The sequence below is a fragment of the Cottoperca gobio genome, unplaced genomic scaffold (assembly GCF_900634415.1).
Source record: "Cottoperca gobio unplaced genomic scaffold, fCotGob3.1 fCotGob3_172arrow_ctg1, whole genome shotgun sequence".
NCBI classification, from domain to species: domain Eukaryota; kingdom Metazoa; phylum Chordata; class Actinopteri; order Perciformes; family Bovichtidae; genus Cottoperca; species Cottoperca gobio.
Window position 1 is genome coordinate 65,445 of NW_021166821.1, and position 25,811 is coordinate 91,255.

Here is a 25,811-nt window from a genome sequence, read left to right on the forward strand (position 1 = left end):
TCACAGTTCATTTATTTATTAAACATAGGTGGTAGAAACATAAAGCCTCGTTAATATACATTATGTCATATTATACAAATCCTTTACAACATTGCAGAACATTACAGAGAAAGAAAAGGCCACACTTAGTCACAACTATCCTGAATGACTGTTGTGCATATTATATACGATCCCAAGCCAAACATATAATACATTATGAAGGACTTGCTATTTTACTTTATACCTGTCATACAGTGAAATACAAACACACTCAGGTTAACAAAAATAAAATATAATTTGAGATTTTAAACACCGAGGACACAAGTTGAGGTTGTATCAGCAGCAGGAAACACCTTGAGACAAACACAGTGCATGAACACGGGACGGACCTCAAACACACGGAGACAAGTTGCATTTGTTACACTCATGCCGGTAAAGGTCTACGATAATTATTTTTCATTATTTTTTGCGATCTTTCTCTCAGTCTTGTTTCAGTCGGAACTCGAAGTCTTAATGATGCGTTCACACCGAACGAGAAACTAATTTTCGCTTCCCGTTAAGCAGAAACATTTTCTCATAGACTTCTATACAATCTGACTCCTTTCACCCCCTGCTGGATGTTAAGGAAGATGCAGGTTTAAGGCTTCATTTCAGTGTCCTTTGTGTTTAATCGGATCATCTTGTTGTCAGATCAGTGAAGTTCACCGAGATGTGTTCACTGTCTGGAATAATCTTGAGGTATGAACCCAAAGTTAACAGATTTTGTTGTGATTTAATGGCAATAAACATATAAAAAGGAGAAATAACTACATAATGATACCGATTAGTAAAAAGCCTGAATTAATGTTTTGTCAGGTCTGACGACAAGCAGACAACTTTAAAATGCTTGTTTTCTGAATGGAGATCGGTTCTCTCAGGGCAATGCTAAGCTAACGTTGTAGCTGATCTATCAACACTCAAAATATCATCATCTAGACATAAATACAGCAGCGACTTTATTGTTTATACAATCGACCCTCTATGGTTCGTACACATACATTTATAAACATCAACTTTCGCAGAATATTCGCTTCCCATCTGGTGTGAACGCACCGTAAGAGATGTTGTCGAAAGTCCTGAAATAAGTTAGTCAGTAAATATTTTTTTAAACTGAAGGAGTTTTATGTTTAGCTCAGTTTGTGAAACACAAAATGTATGAAGAGAAGTCACAGAAAGAGAAAATGAGTCCAAACGTTAGATTTGAATAGTTTCTACTTCAGTGTTATGTGATCTGATGTCGGTGTAGTTACAGTTATATCTTAATGAACTTTCACTTGTCTTAGTTATCAGTAACATTACTAACATTGGTCATTACATAGCACCCAGACAAAAATAATGTACTCAAGTAAAAAAATAAAATGGCAGATTGTATGAAAATGCCCAAAATGAAGACATGATAAAGTTCACAGTCAACAGTTTTACTTTCATGAGCCGCCAAAGAACAAACTGTAGTGAGACAGGTGAGGAATGTAAGTAATCTACACAAAACAAAGCAGCTACAGAAGCTCAAAGTGGACAAATATTCTTTTAGGCCTGTAATCACAACCTCACAATTTACCTAAGTCTTAAGATCACAATTGAATTTATTTTCCCAGGATGTCAAATTATGTTGTTGTGGTGCCATATTTTTCATTCATATTTTCAGACAACTATCCAGAAAATACTTGCAGTTTATTAAAACACATTATTTATCTGGAGATTATGAATTCCCCAAAGATCTGATCATGTATATTATTTACTCTTGCCAAGAAAACTGGCCTAAAAACAATATCAGTAGTCTTGTCCACTTTGTTCTTCAATCAAAAAGAAAGATTTATTTTATTTCCTCTCAAAACACAACCAGGAAGACGTCTTACTGTACATTCAATACATTAATTTACAATACATAATTTCTATGTGCAACCAGTCGATTGCATCCCTACAGAGCTAATATAAATACAAGCTTTCTTCTTCTATGGTACAGATGCATTTGACAGGGTTATAAACTGAATCAGGTTATGATTAAGGCACTAATAACTTTGTATGCACATATATGGACAACCAGACAAATCACCTCTTTGCTGATGATATTGTTCTTTTCATGCATTATTGCTTATTGATGAATAATTGTGGTAACTGCATGTTTCTAAGTGACATCTGCTGGTTTTCTTTCGGCAGTTAATATGCAGCTAACCCGAACCTATGAAGCGTTTCACAACTTAGCATTTCAATTTCATACTCTGCGCCCCTCGAGATACCAACGTTGTTATGGTTTTGTTTAAATTATTCAAGGCTGTCGGTTTGGTTTTAAAAGTCGGAGACAAAACAAATGTTATCAATCAGTTAGCAATTCATTAACTAATTTGTTTACCTTTTAAAAGTAAATCTTTTATGGTTACAAATTGCCACATATAAATCGACCATTTCTTTAATTATTTTTACACAGTTATGGATATATTGTGGATACAGAATAAGATAGTATGACCTGAACTTCCCCAAATAAAATCCAGGTCTTTAGATTTTAAATTTAAGGACGTTGATATTGGACAATTCTGCTGAACCTACATTATGTTCAATGGTTACATCGTCCAATGTTAGTTAAGTTCATTTCTTCCTACAACAAAGTTGAAATCTTCAGTCTTGGTCAGCCCATAATAAAAGCATAATAAATACATAAATATATATTATAGTGTATTGTAACTCATCATGTTACTATAATCCTACAGTCAAATTACAGAGAACTAGGCAGACATTAGTAATACCATACTTTCAGGATTTGTCATACTTTCATATTTTGCTGACGACACAATCATATTCCCTTCAAACAACACTGACTGTCACACAACGTGATGTGAATGTAAATGTTTATTCTGTTACTTCTTCGTCTTTGACTGAGTTTCTTTCTTTCAAAGTGTGAGTTTGCTGTTGGTGCCAACTGATGAAGCAGACTTTGTAGTTGTGAGGTACAAACTGCAATTAAGAGGTGATGACAAGGTGTTGATTATCAAAAGTGAAATGTTTTGTCACATTATGACCAGGAGATGTATATAAGTGGTATTATATATAAGTGTATTCGTGTTTGTAAGTTAGTAACAGAAGGAGACTTTAGCGGCAAAGCTAATGTGGTTGTTGCTCTGCCTTTGACACAAAGCAGACGTTTCTGTGTTGTGTAAGATTCGATTGTATTGAATAAAGTTCTCCATCTACGCAGACGACTTAACGGTATTCTTTCTAATAAATCCAAAACTAGTGGCCGCCATCTTGAAACCAAATAATATGCAACGGGAGAAATTTCCCTTTTGTGTTTTTCTCAAAGAAGAACACAAGTGACTAACCAATTCACAGAGTGACCACTGGGTGGATGAAGGTAAAACAGATGTGATGGCATTTTATCCCAACAACACACACATTTACACACCTCCACAGACACACAGTCTAAATCCAGTCTTACAGTCATGTGGAAATATTTATGGCACATGAAAAACCAACAAGAAACAGAAAAATGACACATCTGCATGTGCAGTCGTCTGAGACACATGAAGAGTGAAGCTGATCAGGATAAAATATTTATTTTATCAAAAATAGATCACAATTGAAGATTGTCAAAATAAACGTGGAAACAATCAAATAAAAAAACAGAAAAGAAGGAAATAAATCAAAAAGGAATTTTGCTTCCACAGAAATCATTCTCACTATTGCTTCTTATTTTTGCATGAAAATAAGATAATTTGGTGACAAGCCTGAACTGAACTGCGGTTGATAATGAAGAATGAAAATATCCTCCAACACGTAGCAATGGATGTTACATGTAGTGAATATTAAGTGTTACACATACAGTATGTAGAATGCATTAATCATCCCCACTAATGCAGAGTCACAGCTCATCAGTGCCTCCGTCAAACAGAAATCACCCGTGGCCATTTTTTATGTCTTAGCAAAGCAGAATTACAACAAGAACAAACTGCAGGCATGACTCTGCAGGTTTGATGGAAGTTTTCGCAGTGTAGTACTGAGGAATTGTGATGATGATAATAATAGCAAATTCAACATTTTGGGAAGTATTTTTAGTTTGTCATGTTCCCTAGAGTCGGATGAGAAGATGGATATCAGTTTCGATCATCTCCAGTACAGAGATAGGTCCAGGGTGTGTTTAGCCTAGCTTAGCACAAAGTCTTGAAGTAAGGGGAAACTGTTAGCTTCCGTTAAAAGGAAGTTATGTTGGTTGTCTCTTAGTTTGCCTGTCAGCACGATTACAGGAAAACTACTGGCCCCATTTTTATGAAACTTGGTGTCCATTCAATTTTGGAGCGGATCCGAATCACGAGGCGGATACACGCATTGTTTTTCAGTTTCAAGAAAGGCGTTTGGCCTTGTTCCTACATGTTTTAGGATTAAGAATGTGAAGCTTTCTAATGTAGTTGAGACCGAGGTCAAACCAGACAACCCCACCGTGAGGACAGGACTTTTGAGATGCTAGCTGTCGGTTGTCAACAAGTAGCTTCAACGCTAACAACTTCTAAAACAACGTTTCACTTTTACACTTCTATTTCTACACCCATTTAATAAAGAAGATATATAACATGTAAATCAGACGTCGGCTTTATAGTTGTCTGAAGGTGCATTCGTCTTTTTCTAGCATATCCCCTGCATCGAGTCTTTTTGCTAAGCTAGGCTAAAGTCCTGGACCTGTATGTGTGTACTGTAAATCATACATTTTCATTGGTGCATGTTATGACTTTTATCACTTTATCACAGCCGTTGTTGGTCACCAAATAGCTCCAGCGCTAACTAATCCTAAAACCACGTAAACCAGACAGAAGGTTTCCCCAACTTGTCAGATTATTCCTAAAAAAACGTCACCAGGTTTGTGTCTGAAATGTACAGGAATTAAACGTCACAACCGGGACTGGATTCTTGTCACGCTGGGAGAAACCTCTGAAAGAGCATTTTAGACATAGAATTAAATAAATTTAGGAGTATCAGTTTTTTTTAAGACTGGCTGACCCACTCCATTTATTCAATGGTAGGAAACCTCTGTAGTACATTATTGCCCTTAAATCAACAATTAAATTATCAAAAACAGTCACACTCGCTCACACACACACTTCTGAACAATTTCACGTATAAATTAAAATGTGCAAAGAAAATTGTGATGTCAGGCTCTAAGTTGTTCTACTGTAGTCATATTCAACCCTCGTTAATATGGTTTGGTATGCATTTCCTCTAGCATCGTTAGCATGCTTTTGGATGTCTCTAAGTTATCAAATGGCAGTTTATAGAGCGTTTGGGTTTATTGAATTGCACCAGATAATTAGAGAGGCATTTGAAAACTAAGTCCAGGTTTCCAGACGGACACAAACGTCATTCAGGTGTTAAAGCTTCTGTCGTAAAGGAGCGGACACTGAGGTAGATGTTATCAATAATAACAGATATACAGCATTGTGATCAAAACCCAAACACAATCGGAAACATTCAAAATCTAAATTAGAAAATTAAAATGAATTATTATTAAGAAAATCAGATGTCAAATGTCTGCGATAAATGCATTTTAACTGTCTTTTTTTCCACACAAACAATCTTGTTATAGGGGCAGGTTTTCTTTTTTTAAAGTGTTTTTGGCAGGCAGACATTTCCATCAGAGCTGCCGAGGCAAAAATTAAAAAACAAATCAAACACGTTAGCAAAAATGTTAAAAATCTACAAAATAATTAACCAAGTCCTTTCCATATAAAACATATATAGTATGATACTTTAAAAAATATAGATTTAGCAACTAACTCCACCAGTCAAACAGAATTATTTGAATAAACTTTATCAATGAGCTGTTGTTGTTGTTCCCGTGTTTCAGATTAGCGGCGCTCGGGTTGAGCCGTCAACACAAACTTGTTCTCTTCTGTTCACATGCTCTAATTTCCAAGCATGCAATAATATGTTTTGGTTTGAATATGATATGCAACGTACAGACAGGACCTACAAGTTCTTTTCATGAATATGTGTTGGACTCCGTTAGCCAGCAGACATTTTGTAAATACACGTAGCAGATGATTCAAGTAACGTTTGTCGTACCTCAGAGTCCAACTGCAGCTTTGCTCTGTGCAAACATCAGTCAGGATGTCCTCTTGTAATGGAAAGGCGTCTCATAGCTCCGTATGAGTGTCAGTGTTTTTATCCAGAGTTTGTTTTATTTCACCTTCATCAGAGGAGGAAGATGCAGGAGGAGGACGGGGGAAGCGGGGATGTTGAACTCTTTTGGTTTGGTGGAGGAGCGGCTCGTCGTTCTTCATCTGGAAAAGAAAAAAGAAAAAACATGGCTGTTTCATTACAAAGTAGTAACGAGCTGAAAACACTCTGCGAGCAGCTTGTTACGACACGTATTTACATCTGTTGTTAGACGGCGACCTCTAGTGGCCGTTTCAATTATCAAGGGAGCAAAGTCAACGCGTTATTTTAAATTAGGAACGTAACTACGTAACTGCGCTACTAAATAAACACAAAACCATGTCACTTTAGTACGTAACAAATGCAGGTATTTTAACAAGGGTTGTCGCGATATACCAGTTCTGACGATAACCGTGATATTTCATTGATATCATGTTTATAATACGTAGGATAATATCGTGTAAATCATCCAGCGCTTCTTCAATCATTTCCGTTTCTTTCCATATCACAATAATATTAATATCATAATTCATAATCCTGTAATAAAAATACAGTTTGACTTTCAGGCACTTTTCTAAGAAACATGAAGTTATTATGTTCTGTAATTCATCTACAGTAATATACTCACACAGGAAGAATGACAACGTGTTGTTTAAGAGATAAACTTGCTGATTGTTTTAGTGAAAGAGGATTTCAAAGACTACAATCTTATTAATCGTTACAGCTGCTTTTGATTTTTGGAAAACCGAAAAGCAAACTTCTTGTCTCGTGTCAGTTCGATCCTCGAGCTTCTGAACCAAGCGTTTGTCTGCAAGGTCACAATCATAACGGACTCAATCTGCACACTGACACCTATTTATTCCTCTTTCTCTGTAACAGCGTCTCCATCGCCCACACACACACACACACACACACACACACACACACACACACACACACACACACACACACACACACACACACACACACTCCAGGCCATCTCCATCACCACAATCACATGCTGAGGAAGCAGAGCCAAGGACAGGACGAACCAGCAGCCATCACTTCCTGTTTATTTTGTCTTCATCGTGCACACAGAGCAGCCGAGCCGACAATCAGAAATACTTTACTGAGGAAACAAGGACGAAACAAATGCTAAAGGGTCACCGCGGCCTGGATAACTATTATTATATCAAATGTTATCGGGCCATTAAAGTATCCGTTATCAGCTGTTTTCACCTCAAGAGAAGCTGCAGATCTAACAAAGGGTCAAAGTTTCTCCTTCAGTGACGTTTGTGACGTTGTTGGGGTCAGTCGCTCTCTCTGCCGACGCTCATTTGAAGAGAAATTGTACGAGAGCTTTGAATGCAGCAGTAAAACCAGTTATTTGTTAAATAAGCTTAACGTTTGGCCTTAAATGTTTTAATGCAGAATATTGAACCAGTTTACAGTCGTGCTGTGTCGTTGTTAGATTTAGTTAAAATAGGTTATTACAAAAACTACCAAACTGATGGACACGTTCCCCTTCAGCTGCGTCAGCTTTAAAGAAACAAAAACGATGCGTAGATTAGTAGTAATGTCAAATATGTGTTCTGTGAAATGACACATCTACACCTCTTTGTTCTAAATAAATAACTCTGCTAAGAACATTTCCAATCTGCTGTTGCTTATAGTTGATGAAACTGGTGAGTTCTGCTTCGCTGGGACTTTATAACATTTATAGGAAGTGTAATGTTTGGACACAGTTCTGGGCTTTGTAGTGTTTACGACCGGCAGCAGATCTAAATCCAGGAAACACAGTTTACAAACTGCCCCGGGGCCTCTGAGATTAAACCTCCAGAGGCTACAGGAGGTTTTAATCCACTGACCCAGTTTATTCTCAGGTGGCAGATATGGACACTGGGGGGGAAGCTTCATAAAAAACCTCCTGTAGGACATGATGAGTTGCAACAAGACAAGCAGACGGTGATCCGGACCAGAAGCAGAGCAGTCCAACCAGCCGTGTGCTGCGAGTGTTTTGTACAATAATCCAGAGAAACGCAGTTTGTTGAGCTTCACTTCACTGCAGCAGATACAATTTATTATCGGCTGGCGTGTGAGCCGGGCTCCACGGGGGCTCCACGGGGGCTGCACAGGGGGCTGCACATGAGCTGCAGAGGGGCTGCACAGGGGGATGCACGGGAGCTGCAAAAGGGCTGCACAGGGGGATGCACAGGGGCTGCACAGGAGCTGCAGAGGGGCTGCACAGGGGCTGCACGGGAGCTGCAGAGGGGCTGCACAGGGGGATGCACGGGAGCTGCAGAGGGGCTGCACAGGGGGATGCACATGGGCTGCACAGGGGGCTGCACAGGGGGATGCACGGGAGCTGCAGAGGGGCTGCACAGGGGCTGGAAATTCTCTGTGACTCCAGGAAGGGAACTAAATCAAGTAATAATCAATACGAGAGTCTCAAGGTTTAGTTCACTGATGTCGCTCCACAGAAGTGAGGAAGTCTTTCACTTCCTCACTTCTGTTCCTCCTGCTGACAGAGTTGTTCCCCCTGTGCAGCCCCTGTGCAGCCCCTGTGCAGCCCCTCTGCAGCTCCCGTGCAGAGTTGTTCCATTCAGGCTACTTTCTTATGATTAGTGTCATATTCAGTTTATAACCACGTGACGTAACCACGTGAATTATTATTATTATTATTATTATTATAACTCCCCAGACTATGTATTACTCAGACTAAATGTGCTAAAAAAAATGTTTTGTTAAAAATTAAATTGATAAACTTCTATTATTTATTTATGTATAACCTTTATTTTACCAGGATAGGTCTCATTGAGATTAAAAATCTCTTTTTCAAGAGAGTCCTGGCCGAGACCGGCAGCAGCACAGTTACAGACAAAAAAAACAAAAAAAACAATCACAACACAATCAATATCAGAACATTAATTAAAACATTTACAGACCCAGCGGTCTGCTTCAGTGTCTTTAAGAATCGCTTTCAGTCTGTTAGAGAGACCAGCTCTTTGAGTTTCAGCTCATCCTGCAGCTGCTTCCAGGCAGCCGGAGCAGCGTAACTTTTTTAACGTAATTAAAAACATAAGTAGAACATTTCAGAACAAAACAAGGTAAGAAACACACACACACACACACACACACACACACACACACACCCTGAGAGATCACAGACACAAATTATAAACACAGATTCTAATAAAAAATAATAATACTATTTAATTATCATTTTCGCTTTGAGAAAAAGAGGCAATAAAAACATGTAAAAATTAAATTAAAATAATGCCCGTCACTCCTCCGAGCAACAGGGGGCGCTGCATGAATCTCTTCATGAGGAGAAAATAATAAAAACTCTCCAGCGAATCAGAACTCAGTATTCTCTGTTGCTATGGTAACAGTCACAATACATAATATGATCAGTGTGAGGCCCAAAAAATAAAACTGGATTTATTTTCTAAAATCATTTTCCACCAGCTGCAGAAAAACTTCCCGAGTCCCTGAATGTACAAACACCACAACAACAGCGTGTTGTTGTGGCGACCGCAGCCCAGCAGCTGCTGTCACCGACGCTTCAAGGTCGTCCGGCTCAGAGAGAGTGTGTGTGTGTGTGTGTGTGTGTGTGTGTGTGTGTGTATGTGTGTGTGTGTGTGTGTGAAGAAGAGTGTGTGTTCAGACTGTTTTATGTTTTATTATAAAGTAAACAGTCTGATGGTGCAGTCTGCACTATCAAAATAAAAGCTCAGATCTGTCTGTTCGTTTTCTTTTTAAGATGTTAAAATGTTTTCATGATGTCGTGTCACAAATAAATCAGATTACGAGCATCATTACTTCCTGTAACTGGACCTCGTGTGTCATGAATAAAGACACAGCTTTCATTTTAAATGCACATGTTCTACACTGTAGAATTATTTCATACTTTTGTAGTAATTTTCTTCTATACACTTTATTTTTTTATTCATTTATTCATTGTACATATTTTTATTGTACATTTCTTCTAAACAACTTTCATTTTAATGTAATTTTAGTTTTTGTCCACATACTTTATAAATGAGGGAAACTTCGTTACAGAGCAGAAACGTCCACATCAACACTACAGGTGTTTTATTTTGAAAAGATTTATAGGTAAATTCTGGATTGAAGGTGGATGTGATGCAGCTGCTGCTGCTGCCACCTGCAGGCGCACATCTGCACTGCAGCTGCGTGACATGAAGTATTCTGATGCTTTACTGCAGTAAAAGTACAAATACCACACTGAAAATATACTAGTAAAGGTTGTGTGTATATATATATATATATATATATATATATATATATATATATATATATATATATATATAATATTTATATTTATATATATTTAATATATTAAATATATTAAATATATTATATTTATTATATATATTTATTTATATATTATATAAATATATACACACACATCATGTATTATATTATTATTGTTACTGCTACATTAATGTAAAAGCAGGATTTTACTGTTTGATTTTGAATATTAACTAAAGATTATTTGTATTTTGGATTAATCTGATTATTTTGATGCATTAATACTTTGATTGTTTGCTTTTTTTAAATAGTGAAAATGTGAGAAATGATCCCAAAGTGACGCCTTCACGATGTTTGTTTAGTCCAAACCTCGACATTATTATATATTATTAAAATTATTAAAAGGAAAATCAGTTGGAACCATTAAATGTTTTTCACTTTAATAAATATCTAAAAAGTTACTGTTCTACTCAAAAAATAAATGACTTAATGTGTAAAGTAACTAAAGGTGTCATAAATGTCGTGAAGTAACATTATAAAGAACTTTAAACGTGTATCTGAGTACACTTGAGTAACTGTTACTGTCTGTCTGCAGCTTCTACACTTTATTATCCTATATCAGTTTAAGACAATTAGTAATCTGTGTGAAGCTAATAAACCTTTTTAGAAGTAACTAAAGTGAACCCAGTCCAGTGTTGCCGACTCCTCCCAATGAAATGCAGCGAGAAAGTCTCCAAGTTGGTAAAACTGACAAGTTCAGCGCTCCTCAAACAAACATGGCTGCTGTTATTAAAGTCCTGCGACAGCCACAGAGATCGGATTGTTTTCTTTAGTTTTACTACGACATGTTTTTAAAACACAGCACCCAGCCGAGATGTAATACTTTAATATTTTGATCAAGTGATTCGAGAATGTCGTTTGTCCACGCAGCTTATTACGACACGTATTTACGTTGATTGTTAGGTGGCGACCTCTAGTGGCCGTAGTTATTATGACGGGAGCAAACAAACAAACAAGACTTTCTCCCCGGAGGCGACGTTGACTTATTTTAACGTATGTCCGTAAAGTTAACTGACGTAATGTACTGAGCCGTAGGGTAACTTACATACGTAACTTAAGTGACAATCGTACTTATTGTAACCCAAACAGATCTTTATGTTTCCTAAAACAACATTAACGTTAACCACGTGTTTAAAATTGTTACTTTCAGGTATGAAGTCGCGTCGATCACCTGCCACCACTGGGGGCCCACGTTGTTGTTTGTATTGGGGATCACAAGTCTCTGCTTCGTACTGTAGTTTAAATACTTTGATGTACATCGAGTGTATTCTTAAACGAGTAAGAACAAAGTAGTTTGTCCGAACAAGTTGCTTCTGTTCTGCAGCGACTTTAAAAGTCTCGTTGAGAAAAGTCTCAGCAGCTGTTTGGTCTGATGAGATGGAAAATGAGGTTTAAAGGTTAAAGACACTGAATGATGAGAACATATAAAAGTTCTTCACGTTACTTTATGCAGCTGAATGAATCTGTTTTACTTCAGAACACAAAATAAACAGATTGTGCTGTGATTTAATCACAAAATCATCCCGAATTATAGAAGGTGTGAATCAATGCTTCGTCAGGTCTGTTCGCAAGACGACAAGCAAACAACCTTTAAAATGCTTGTTTTCTGAATGGAGTCTGGTTCCATCAGGGCTAAGCTAACGCCGCTCCATCAACACTCAAAATAACATCATCAAAGTCAGGCTTCAATAACGTTTCACACGAACATTTATACAATTAGAACTCACAGATCTGAGGTACGATCGTCTTTCCTGTACGGATGATTTGCTTTGACTTCGTATGTAAACGCGTAAATGAATGAATAAAGTTGTCTGAACTCACCGCTCTGTGTGACGGGTCCTCGGGGTTCTGAGGGACGTCTGAGCTGGAGAGCCGTCTGTCCATCTTTGTGTTTAAACTCCTTCAGATAATAATCCAACTTGTGACGTCTGATGGAACGTTTCTTATTCCCTCAGTTTCTTCTTCATCCCATCAGGTTTGGTCGACTGGTTTGGAGTCCAGATGAATAAGGTGCTTTAATGATGGAGCGACTTATGGAAACTTCAAACTCAGCAAGTGACCTGTTGTTTCACGGAGCAGTCAACCAGGAAGTGCTCGGGTTAATATCGGGGTACGTGCTGAAGTCGGTCTGAGACAGAAAATACACTTTTTCACTTGAAGTAATTCCTCAAGTGAAAACGAGCTCGACTGATCAGCTGATCACAGAAATATCAGTGTCAGCGTTTTTATGGAAGCAAAGAAAACGGAAAATTTGCATGAATTTCGTGATTCAATGCCAGAGATTCAGATTTCGGCACTTTTACCGGATGATCTGTAATTATTTTTGTATTTATCTTTTATTTGACATCTTTGTATCAGATTGAGTTTTTGTTTCTGTGTTGACTTCTTGCTGATGGAATATACGTCAACACTAAAACATGGAGCCTCAGGACTCGTGTTGATATAAAAACATCAGCTTGTTGCATTAAATCAATAAATACCAGACGTGCTGTACGAAAACATCCAAAATATTATCTTTTTCTTTTAGAAACTATTCTATCGTGTCCCTTGAGATGAACACGTGTAAGTTCCATCGTGTCTCTGGGAACCTGAGACGGACATTTCTTGTTGTTTGTCAGCGTGTTTTAAGCCTAATCACCAGATATTAGAATAATAGTTGGCTCAGCTCGGAGACAACAGGTCACTCGTTTAAATGTGTTGAATGTCATCTTTTGTTTCAGGTGAATTCAGTTGGAATCCAACAACTTGGAGGTTTGTGTGGCCTCGTGTCCAAATCCTGTTCAGACAATACAGAACAGTCTGGAAGGTTGCTATAGAAACTGCATCCAGCGGGGACGCAGCGCTGCTTCTCCTCCACACGGGGGCGCGCTTCACCAGCTGAGCATTTAAACCATGTGGAGCCTGTGTGTGTGCGTGTGTGCGTGTGTGTGTGTGTGTGTTTAGGTTAAATTAGTCGTGTTTTGTGTCTCTGCTTCGGAAATAAAAAACGCAAATGTAAACTTTAAACCTGCATTATTTTGGCAATAAATTACGCATTTACTAAGAGAAACATTAATAATAACAATAATATTAATAAAGTGCTACAATTAGCTATAGGCTGATCATTTCTAAGCGTTTCTCTCTCCTCTCGTGCCGCGTAATGGAAGACCGTTTGGATAAATGTGAGTTATAATCCATTTTAAATTAATCCCTTGATGGCAGAAATAAGGAGCTCACCAAACTCAAACCACACATGTTTGATGGCACTGGAAGATTCCTCTGCGCGCCCCTCGTGCGTAATTCTGGCTCCAAAAGCGATCAGACATCCGTGAGTTTCCCGGTGTACGCTTTGTGAGGGCTGCAGTTGGTGTGTTTGATGGATTCCGCGTCCTCGCTGCAGTCCAGGTAGTCAGACTTGCACAGAGACGGTTTGCTGTCGCTCTGGTTGAACTCTCCAAACTGCAGCTGCTGCTGCCCGCAGGTCACGTGCGTGTACTGGAACTGCTCCTCGTGCTCCGTCTCCCGGTGGTAGAAGTAGTTGAAGTTGGACACGATGACGGGCACCGGCAGCGCGATGGTTAACACGCCGGCGATGGCGCACAGCGAGCCCACGATCTTCCCCCCGATGGTGACCGGACACATGTCCCCGTAGCCCACCGTGGTCATGGAAACCACCGCCCACCAGAACGCATCCGGGATGCTGGAGAAGCCCGAGTCCGGGTCGTCTGTCTCCGCGAAGTAGACCGCGCTGGAGAAGAGGATGACCCCGATGAAGAGGAAGAAGATGAGCAGCCCGAGCTCCCGCATGCTCGCCTTGAGGGTCTGCCCCAGAATCTGCAGCCCCTTGGAGTGTCTGGAGAGCTTGAAGATGCGGAAGACGCGCACCAGGCGGATTACCCTGAGGATGGCCAGCGACATGGCCTGCTGCCCGTTCCCCTGGTGCTCCGCGAGCTCCAGCCCCAGCGTGATGAAGTACGGCATGATGGCCACGATGTCGATGGTGTTCATGATGTTTTTGAAGAACGCAGGCTTGCTGGGACACGCCAGGAAGCGGACCAGCAGCTCGAAGGAGAACCAGATGATGCACAGGGTCTCCACGATGAAGAACGGGTCCGTGAAGGGGTTTGGCTTCTTTACGCGCGCGGTACCGTTCACCAGCTGCTGCTCGTCAAAAGTCCTCGGGTCCTCCCTGAACTCTGGTAAAGTCTCCAAGCAGAAAATCACAATGGAGATGAGGATGACGAGCACGGAGACGATCGCGATGCCCCTCGCGGGCCCAGAGCTCTCCGAAAATCCTGCAGGTAGTTCAGACCGTTACTAAGATTAATATGACCTTCAACTTGTTCCATCCATCCATCCATCGTCTACCGCTTATCCTGGGTCGGGTCGCGGGGTCAGCAGCTCCAGTAAGGAACCCCAATCTTCCCTTCTCCGGGCCACATCCTCCAGCTCCGACTGGGGGATCCTGAGGCGTTCCCAGTGAGGAGATATAATCTCTCCACAAGTCCTGGGTCTTCCCCGGGGTCTCCTCCCAGCTGGACGTGCCTGGAACACCTCCCTAGGGAGGCGGCCAGGTGGCATCCTTACTAGATGAACCACCTCAACTGGCTGCTTCAACTTGTTGTCAATTGTAATAACAACCAGTGTTGCCAGATTGGGATGTTAGTTGGGCTACTTTACATGATTGGGCAGGTTCATTTTTAGAATGCAGAATGGGTCACGGAAGAACATGTTACATTTTGGAGCGGATCCGAATTACAGGACAGATACACAAAGTAAGTTTCACTTTCACTTAGCGAGATGAGGCATCTGTGCTGCATTCATACAGTGTTGGAATAATCAGAGAAGTTACTTCTTGAATGGTCAAATGTTTCCATTTAAAAAGGTCCACATGATCTTTGTTTTAATAAAAACGCAAAAGTGTCCAAATGCCAGCCGGCTGCGATAAAGGCTACATCAACGATACATTAAATACCAGAGAAGAAGACTGTGAGCTTATTTTGTTCTTTTGCTGTATTAACAAATCAAACACAAGTAAAACAATATTAATAATTGTTTTCCTTTATTTATAATTCATACGTGTTTATTGAACATCTTTCTGGTACACAACCCAAGTACTTTGGGCGACCTTATCGTTAGAGCTAGCGGCGCTAATATAACAGATCGTGTCTAGATGCTAACACGCAAAACTTCGTGAAAACTCGCAAACTACTATCAAACCTCAAACATCTAGCGAGAGTTTCAGAAATCGAGGGTTAGCATAGAGACACGACCAACAAATACGTGAACAAACCGGTAGTCTGCCATCGTTAATATTCTTTATGGTGCATAAACGTCACACAAAGCAACAATGTGCATGAGCAAATTGAAGAGATGACGTCATTTTACATGCACACAGATTTAACGTAGTAAGACTTTTGAGATATCTGCACCGCCATCTTCAAAACTCTGTTTTAACCACCTGTGTGGACGAGATGCAACATTTCCTTATTTTCAAAAATATCTGTAAAAGTGTCGACAGGCCTGAAGCGTTTAAAGACCAACTGCTGCTGAGTTCACAGACCGGGTACAGCTGCAGTAATTCAAAGTGATGCGTCGTGTTGAGCGGGCCCCATCAGACAGAGGGGACGGACGGACGAACAGCAGATGTATGACAGCACTAATGTGAGGCTTTTACACAACAATTATCCCCTAAATGTTCACGCAGTTATCTTCCATCAGAGCCGTCATGATTCAGTCAACATATCAGGGCATTGTTTATAGAACAACACGATTCAACTGCATTGATCTGCTAACGGATATAAAGACAAAGACTCCCTCATTCTTTTTGTAGTCGTGTTGTGTCTCTTTGTAGTTGTTTAGTGTCTCTTTGTAGTTGTTTAGTGTCTCTTTGTAGTTGTTTAGTGTCTTTTTTTAGTTGTTTAGTGTCTCTTTGTAGTCGTGTTGTGTCTCTTTGTAGTCGTATTTTGTCTCTTTGTAGTCATTTAGTGTCTCTTTGTAGTAGTGTTGTGTCTATAGGTAGTTGTGTTGTGTCTCTTGGTAGTCGTGTTGTGTCTCTTTGTAGTCATGTTGTGTCTCTTTGTAGTCGTTCAGTGTCTCTTTGTAGTCGTTCAGTGTCTCCTTGTAGTCGTGTTGTGTCTCTTTGTAGTCGTGTTGTGTCTCTTTGTAGTCGTGTTGTGTCTCTTTGTAGTCTTGTTGTGTCTCTTTGTAGTCGTGTTGTGTCTCTTTGTAGTCGTTGTGTCTCCTTGTAGTCGTGTTGTGTCTCTTGGTAGTCGTTCAGTGTCTCTTTGTAGTCGTGTTGTGTCTCTTGGTAGTCGTTCAGTGTCTCTTTGTAGTCGTGTTGTGTCTCTTTGTAGTCGTGTTGTGTCTCTTTGTAGTCTTGTTGTGTCTCTTTGTAGTCGTTGTGTCTCCTTGTAGTCGTGTTGTGTCTCTTGGTAGTCGTTCAGTGTCTCTTTGTAGTCGTATTGTGTCACATTGTAGTTGTTCTGAAGTTTCATTAACAATATGTTGGAAGATGGAGACGTTTCGTGCATACTGACTTCCTGTTACAGCAGGTAGAGTTTGGTGTCTGTTTCCTGTGTTTCATTGAGATGAACTTGAATGTACTTCCTTGTATGCAGTGATGTATGCAGTGATGTATGCAGTGATGTATGCAGTGCTGTATGCAGTGATGTATGCAGTGCTCTATGCAGTGCTGTATGCAGTGATGTATGCAGTGCTGTATGCAGTGATGTATACAGTGCTGTATGCAGTGCTGTATGCAGTGATGTATGCAGTGATGTATGCAGTGCTGTATGCAGTGATGTATGTAGTGATGTATGCAGTGATGTATACAGTGATGTATGCAGTGATGTATACAGTGCTGTATGCAGTGATGTATACAGTGCTGTATGCAGTGCTGTATGCAGTGCTGTATGCAGTGATGTATGCAGTGCTGTATGCAGTGATGTATGTAGTGATGTATGCAGTGCTGTATGCAGTGATGTATGCAGTGATGTATGCAGTGCTGTATGCAGTGATGTATACAGTGCTGTATGCAGTGATGTATGCAGTGCTGTATACAGTGCTGTATGCAGTGATGTATACAGTGCTGTATGCAGTGATGTATGCAGTGCTGTATGCAGTGCTGTATGCAGTGCTGTATGCAGTGCTGTATGCAGTGCTGTATGCAGTGATGTATGCAGTGATGTATGCAGTGATGTATGCAGTGATGTATGGAGTGATGTATGCAGTGATGTATGGAGTGCTGTATGCAGTGATGTATGCAGTGATGTATGCAGTGATGTATGGAGTGCTGTATGCAGTGATGTATGGAGTGATGTATGCAGTGATGTATGCAGTGCTCTATGCAGTGATGTATGGAGTGATGTATGCAGTGATGTATGCAGTGATGTATGCAGTGATGTATGGAGTGATGTATGCAGTGCTCTATGCAGTGATGTATGGAGTGATGTATGCAGTGATGTATGCAGTGATGTATGCAGTGATGTATGGAGTGATGTATGCAGTGATGTATGGAGTGCTGTATGCAGTGATGTATGCAGTGATGTATGCAGTGATGTATGCAGTGATGTATGGAGTGATGTATGCAGTGATGTATGCAGTGATGTATGCAGTGCTCTATGCAGTGATGTATGGAGTGATGTATGCAGTGATGTATGCAGTGATGTATGCAGTGATGTATGGAGTGATGTATGCAGTGATGTATGGAGTGCTGTATGCAGTGCTGTATGCAGTGATGTATGCAGTGCTGTATGCAGTGCTGTATGCAGTGATGTATGCAGTGCTGTATGCAGTGCTGTATGCAGTGATGTATGCAGTGATGTATGCAGTGCTGTATGGAGTGATGTATGCAGTGATGTATGCAGTGCTCTATGCAGTGATGTATGGAGTGATGTATGCAGTGATGTATGCAGTGATGTATGCAGTGATGTATGGAGTGATGTATGCAGTGATGTATGCAGTGATGTATGCAGTGATGTATGCAGTGATGTATGGAGTGATGTATGCAGTGATGTATGGAGTGCTGTATGCAGTGATGTATGGAGTGATGTATGCAGTGATGTATGCAGTGCTCTATGCAGTGATGTATGGAGTGATGTATGCAGTGATGTATGCAGTGCTGTATGCAGTGCTGTATGCAGTGATGTATGCAGTGCTGTATGCAGTGCTGTATGCAGTGATGTATGCAGTGATGTATGCAGTGCTGTATGGAGTGATGTATGGAGTGATGTATGCAGTGCTCTATGCAGTGATGTATGGAGTGATGTATGCAGTGATGTATGCAGTGATGTATGCAGTGATGTATGGAGTGATGTATGCAGTGATGTATGCAGTGATGTATGCAGTGATGTATGCAGTGATGTATGGAGTGATGTATGCAGTGATGTATGGAGTGCTGTATGCAGTGCTGTATGCAGTGATGTATGCAGTGCTGTATGCAGTGCTGTATGCAGTGATGTATGCAGTGCTGTATGCAGTGCTGTATGCAGTGATGTATGCAGTGCTGTATGCAGTGCTGTATGCAGTGATGTATGCAGTGATGTATGCAGTGCTGTCAGCACTCGCGTCATTACCGCCTACCAACTGGATTTGCAATTTTCTGAAGAAAGCTAGCTTCAGCATTTTTTGTCCTCAGAGGTGTAAACTGCGTGCTGATGGGCGAGGGGGGCGACAGGTGCAGCATGCAGTCACTCCTCTAAGTATAGACCACCACCACCCCCCACCCCCAGCATTCCTGCCGCTCCTCTTGCCGCAGCAACAACAATACAGCCACTCGGATGACGGATGCTGAAAGGCCGCCAAATCCTCCACATCTCTCCTCCACCATGTAACCCCCCCCCCCCAATTATTCCACTTTTATTACCTTTTAAGATTTATTCCATTGAGAGTGAAAAGCGAATAAAACGGGGTCGTTTTTCAAAAGCTAGTCAAGCTTCCAAAAAATGTCACCAGAGTGCCAGAACAAGAGCTATTATTAGAGTTACTTGGAAACCGCTAAGAGATAAAACAATTTGTACGGGGGCAAGCAAGGGCGCAGGTTTGATTTGGAAAGTGTGGACACACATTACATGAAGACGAAACACTGCAGCACGTTCAATCAGTTATCAGAAAATAATCAAATGTAATGTTAACTAGAGTAACTCGGAGCACACAGAGGTTTAGTCAACTGGTTTAATGCCAACATGAAAAGAATAGGAACAGTTTGCACACATTTAGTCAGCTCACTAACTAAGTTATCTGTTCTGCAGGCTGCAGATACTAACTACAGTAACTACAGTAACTATTGTTGATTGTAAGAACTGCGATCACATCGCCGCATGTTCAGGACCAAAGCCAACAAACACCAACAGGAACTTTCTTTCTCATCCAGTTGGAACATGAGGGATTCAACGCTTCATAGAGAAACACAGGAAACATGCAATTAATATCAAAAGAGTGGTCGGGACATGTGTCACCGTCACTACTATGAATTACACCCATGGGGGAAAGAAAAACTTGACTTCGGACAAGTATATTTCTGCCCCACGTGCTGGACCAGGCAAGTGAAATAAAAATGGTTGATCCCTCATATAAGAATAAAGGTTAGATGTGAGGGGCACAAACTGGGACTGATGCTTAATAAACCTGATGAACATCCTGTCAAAACATCGTGGCTGTACTGAAAAAACCTTTTCAGTTTTTAACTAAAATGATCTAGTTTTACTTAAAGAAGCTGCAGTGAGGACAGAAGAATCGTGCTTTAACTTTAAGCCTGCAGTTAAAGTGCTACAGGATCATTACTGCACATCGCACATTGATCCACAGTGAGGCAGCTGCAGGTGGAGTCTCCAGACTTCAGGTTGCAGCTCTCTCTCAGTCAGCGCTCGCTGTAATTGGCTGCTGTGGTTTCCTCGCCGCGCTCAGTGCTGCTGAGCTAAATCTGGTTAAGTCTCTGATTGGGCCTGAAGCCTCCTGTGAAGACGCTTCACAATCCATACTGACAGTGTGCAACGCAACAGTGTGGAAGTTATAAGCAAGAAATCCATTTAATTAATTATCTAGTTTTACTTTTTTATGTATTTTTATAACGTGAATAAGAGACACAGTAATTGTACATCATTAAACAGAATTCACCGTCCAAAATGTCTTTTAATTAATTCTCAATTCTCCTAATTTGTCTATCATATTATTTTCCATAATCAGAAAGCATATCTCTTTGTTCTTTTGTTTTTCCTTTTCTTTGTTTTCATAATTGACTGAATTGAATGAATGAATCTGATTTAAAACGTCAGAATGGTAACTCGTTGCATTTAGTCCCGTACAACTAAACTGCATTCTCAGTTACGCTTCCAGGGAAACTGTGAATTGAAACAAAACAAAACAGAAACGCAACAAAACTATTTGGTTATGTCAAGTAAAAGATGATGGTTTGGCTTAAAATAAATAAAACATTTACGTTATTTAAGCTACGGACTAAAACTAAAATATCGTAGTGACAACGAAATCAAAAGGTTTTTAACTGATGGTTTGTTTTAATATTTGTAGATTAACTTTTAAGTCAGTGACTTGGCTTGAATATTGAGTTTTTCATGGTCGAACAAAACCTAAAACTTCTGTTTGGTCAGGATAAATGTGCATCTACATTTCTTTAAATAATAATTCCTTTACTTAAAAAGTTAATGGCAATTATCTCACAGAAATATGCTTAACTTAATATTCTCCTGCTGCTTTATGCTGGTTTGAATCTAATCTTGAAAATAGAGTCAGCATCAATGGCTTTTGGCTTTTGGCGTCCCTCATGGCTCTATTGTAGGTCCTCTCCTTTTATATATTCATGGTGGTTTCCTTAACTTGTAACAGATCTTTCTTTTTGACCAAGTTGTTCCGATTTTGATTTTATTGATTAACAATAATTATGTGATTATCCAACAAACTTCCATTTAATCTAAAACCTAAGAATGAATATAGAAAGGCCTATATTTTAATGTCCTGTGGGTGTTTAAATATAATAAATTATATAATTCATTAAGGGAAGCTACTATTTCAGCATTTCCTCCCGTGTATGAATTACTCCTCACCATTTATTGTTGGTGTGATCGTGTCTGTTTCCTAAAAAGGTTTAATATGTAACATTTCCTCATTAAAATGTGTAAAAACACTAGTCTTATGTTGTATATGTAGTGAGACAGAGAAATGTGTAATGTTCCTGAAGGTAACGTTTCCTCTCTCTCCTGTCATGGTGTCATCAGTCCTGTGTTGTATATGTAGTGAGACAGAGAAATGTGTAATGTCCCTGAAGGTAACGTTTCCTCTCTCTCCTGTCATGGTGTCATCAGTCCTGTGTTGTATATGTAGTGAGACAGAGAAATGTGTAATGTCCCTGAAGGTAACGTTTCCTCTCTCCTGTCATGGTGTCATCAGTCCTGTGTTGTATATGTAGTGAGACAGAGAAATGTGTAATGTCCCTGAAGGTAACGTTTCCTCTCTCTCCTGTCATGGTGTCATCAGTCCTGTGTTGTATATGTAGTGAGACAGAGACATGTGTAATGTTCCTGAAGGTAACGTCTCCTCTCTCCTGTCATGGTGTCATCAGTCCTGTGTTGTATATGTAGTGAGACAGAGACATGTGTAATGTCCCTGAAGGTAACGTTTCCTCTCTCTCCTGTCATGGTGTCATCAGTCCTGTGTTGTATATGTAGTGAGACAGAGACATGTGTAATGTCCCTGAAGGTAACGTTTCCTCTCTCCTGTCATGGTGTCATCAGTCCTGTGTTGTATATGTAGTGACACAGAGACATGTGTAATGTTCCTGAAGGTAACGTTTCCTCTCTCTCCTGTCATGGTGTCATCAGTCCTGTGTTGTATATGTAGTGAGACAGAGACATGTGTAATGTCCCTGAAGGTAACGTTTCCTCTCTCTCCTGTCATGGTGTCATCAGTCCTGTGTTGTATATGTAGTGACACAGAGACATGTGTAATGTTCCTGAAGGTAACGTTTCCTCTCTCTCCTGTCATGGTGTCATCAGTCCTGTGTTGTATATATAGTGAGACAGAGACATGTGTAATGTTCCTGAAGGTAACGTTTCCTCTCTCCTGTCATGGTGTCATCAGTCCTGTGTTGTGTATGTAGTGAGACAGAGACATGTGTAATGTTCCTGAAGGTAACGTTTCCTCTCTCACCTGTCATGGCGTCGTCTCCCCTTTGAGCAGCGTCAGCGATTTTTAAAGTCAAACTGCTTTATTCAGTGTTTTTACTGTTTTTACTCCTCAGGTCTGTTTGTCTTTGAGAGGAGGACCTCTGTGGATAATTCTGCTGCTGGTAAAACCTCCTGAAACATGAACACTGAAGGAATCCTAACTGTGAGAAGCCGACTGCTATGATGAACTCCCATGATGCCACGGTGCTTCATGAAAATGACATATTATGCGTTTGATTTGTATTTGAAGTAACAAACAGAAAGAGTTATTTTGTGTAACCACTGCAGCATCAGAGGCTGAAACAAAGAGCAGGTACTTTCTTCATGGATAAAACATCTATTTGATTCCTCCATGTTGTGTGTTAATGATCTGCAGTGCAGCGCAGAGTCTTCGAGGGAGAAAGTGCATCGGCCGGCCAGTAAAAGGCTTCAGAGTCAAGCTGGTGTTTATGATTTGATTTATGGTCGTTTAGATTGAAAGTGAGACCCTCCCCCTGCCTGCAGAGAGCACATACATGAACACACACATACATGAACACACACACACACACACACACACACACACACACACACACATATACACACATGCGCTCAGTGTGATTGCATTGATGCAGTGGAGCGTTGAGGAGGGCTCGTCCTTGTCTCTCTGTAGCCGTTTTATTTCCTGACGTGCAGCCTCGGACCTCATGATGATGAAAGGGCTCTTCTGCAGTCAGATTCCATTTGCCACAAGATCTTACAGGCAAATGGTGCAAATCTGAATGAAATGTCCTGATTCTGGATGACGTTCTGCATGCGTCGAAGCCTGCGTGCTCCCAGGATGCTGATAATGTGGACTGGACAGATGTTTCTGAATTAAAATACAATCTCTTATACAAACAGTGTTATTACCTCTGCCAGGAAGGTGCTTTACAGTTTTAGTAGGATTCCTTGATTCGTTATTCTAGCAGGAAAGTTCGGTCCTGGACAAAATAGCAAGTGCAGACCCAAGAGTAGGACTTCCAAAGATGACTTTCACTTTCACTTTCACTGTTTCACTGTCATTCTGTATAATCTGCCACATCCATCTCTTTGTGCAGATCTGAGTCCAGATCAGTAACTTTCAGAGGATTGTGCAGCCTGAGGCTCTGAACTCTGTCACGGTTTCATACTTTTTAATTTAGAAATAATAAGCTTTGTTTTGCTCTTCTTTCAAAGGGAGCAAGCACTATGTTGTTTATAAACATAAACAACAGTAACATTACCGCCCGAGCCAATATCTAATACTTATGTAAATTACATTTAAGATGTTTTATTACCTTTAAGGCCTTTTCTTTTGCTTTTTTAACTATTTTCAAAACTATTATTGGTTGTTTTGTCAATTCATTCTTGGGGGTCGACTCTAAGGAAGTTGTGCAACCAAAGTTCTGTATAATTTGTATCTGATTTTGAATTATTATTAATTATTACATGTTTGGACCCTAGAAGCTTCAAAATATAAATTCTCCCACTTCTTTAAAAATAATGTCTATTGTTACCTAAATGAAAACGTGGCTCTTTGATTGACATTTGTCTAAATGAAAACAGATTCAGACTCTGGTATGAACTGTAGTTTTCTGTTCCTCATGTTTGAAGCCTCTTCATCACATCAGAGGTTCACTGTGATCCAAAGGGAAGTCTGAAGTGTCTGCAGTAACGTGTCTGCGACCCTGTGAGCAGCTTTACTGCCCGCTGCCTTCATAAACAGCTTCTCTGTGATTGCAGTGCTGCTTTCATTGACAGGGAAGATTTTTATTTCCTCCTTTCCTTTAAGCTTTACAAGCCAGGTCAAAAGATAACTCACTGACTTCTCTGTTTGTACCTGACGCATGCAGACACATTGTTTTTTATTAATCCAGAGGTCAGATCTTTATGGTCAAGTTTTTTTGTTTGTTTTTTAACACTTTCATCGTTTGGATATCGATCCAATCAAGTGAAACTCCAGTTTAAATCAAACACATATAAAGAGGTTGTGAAACATTTGTAGTTTCATCCAAACCACTTGGATAAATGATTTGATGAGCGGAAGTTGTTGCTGCAATATTGCTAAACTGAGGGTAAACCTTTGACACTGAAGCTTTTTCTCAACCAAACCAAGTGGTTCTGTTGCCTAAATGATTTCAAACACTTATTTCAACCCAAAACTACAATCTTTTAAAAGTAGTTTTGTTTCCTAAACATGTTCTGCACAGGCGCACGGATCGCTCGTGGTGCCGGATGTTCTTCGGAAAAAGCACAAAAAAAAGAAAAAACCTTTTCTGTAAAGTATCATACAAACCGTTGTAGGATCAATGACACTCTGTGACGTCCGGTGTCCCTCAGGGCTCTATTGTAGGTCCTCTTATACATCAATAATTTACTTTCACAATGTGTTGGGGCAGATTCCCCAGTTTATGTTTTGATTTGGACTCCAAAAACAATATAAGTTGTGTATATTACTCAGCTGCCGAGGCTCTCTGTCCATCCATCGTCTACCGCTTATCCGGGGTCGGGTCGCGGGGGCAGCAGCTCCAGTAAGGAACCCCAAACTTCCCTTCTCGAGGCTCTCTGTGGTCCCAGAAAAAGTTATTGAATGGCAAACAGACTTCGACAGAAGCTGAGCGACAGAAAGTTTTATAACCTGTTCGGCCTCCGTCGAAGTCTGTCTGCACTGCATTTTTCGGGCACTCTGATGTCCTTAACGTTATTTTATAGAAAACGTTTTGTGGGAAGACAGAGAGCTCAGTAAGGTGAGTACTATAAACAGCTTATATTGTTTCTAGGTGAACTAATCCATGACGTGTCTACAGAGACATACCTACTCTGGTTAGCAATGTTGGCACATAGTTTCCGTCAGATCCAGTGTTGCTATTACTAACTGGGAAACCCCCAAACAGTCGCAGCATTTCAGATCTTCTGCAGAGCGAGGCTGTTGTTTCACGAGCCAAAGCGGGCTGCACTACACTTAACTTCACGTTTATCTTTGATTTTGAATTATTATTAGTATTTACACGGATTGACCCAAGAAGCAGCAACAGTCCCACCTCTGTAAAACTGTATTGTGACTTAAATTAAAACAATGTTGTTTAACTGACATTTTATGGATGTTTTCAATGTTGCACCTGGGACACCACCCCAAAATCTACACCCTTGCCTTTCCTACATCACACTTCCTGCGTTGGCGTCCAT

The 25,811-nt window shown here is 40.2% G+C and overlaps 1 protein-coding gene across 1 annotated transcript; it reads right to left on the reverse strand.

The window, feature by feature from the left end:
• LOC115004710 (shaker-related potassium channel tsha2-like) lies at window positions 1–25,811 on the reverse strand. Its single transcript, XM_029426393.1, has 3 exons — window positions 25,793–25,811; window positions 12,289–14,741; window positions 1–6,281 (listed from the first exon to the last, which is right to left on the reverse strand). Exons 1-2 carry the CDS (start codon window positions 25,809–25,811, stop codon window positions 13,765–13,767), a joined length of 996 nt encoding a protein of 331 aa, XP_029282253.1. The 3' UTR covers window positions 1–6,281; window positions 12,289–13,764.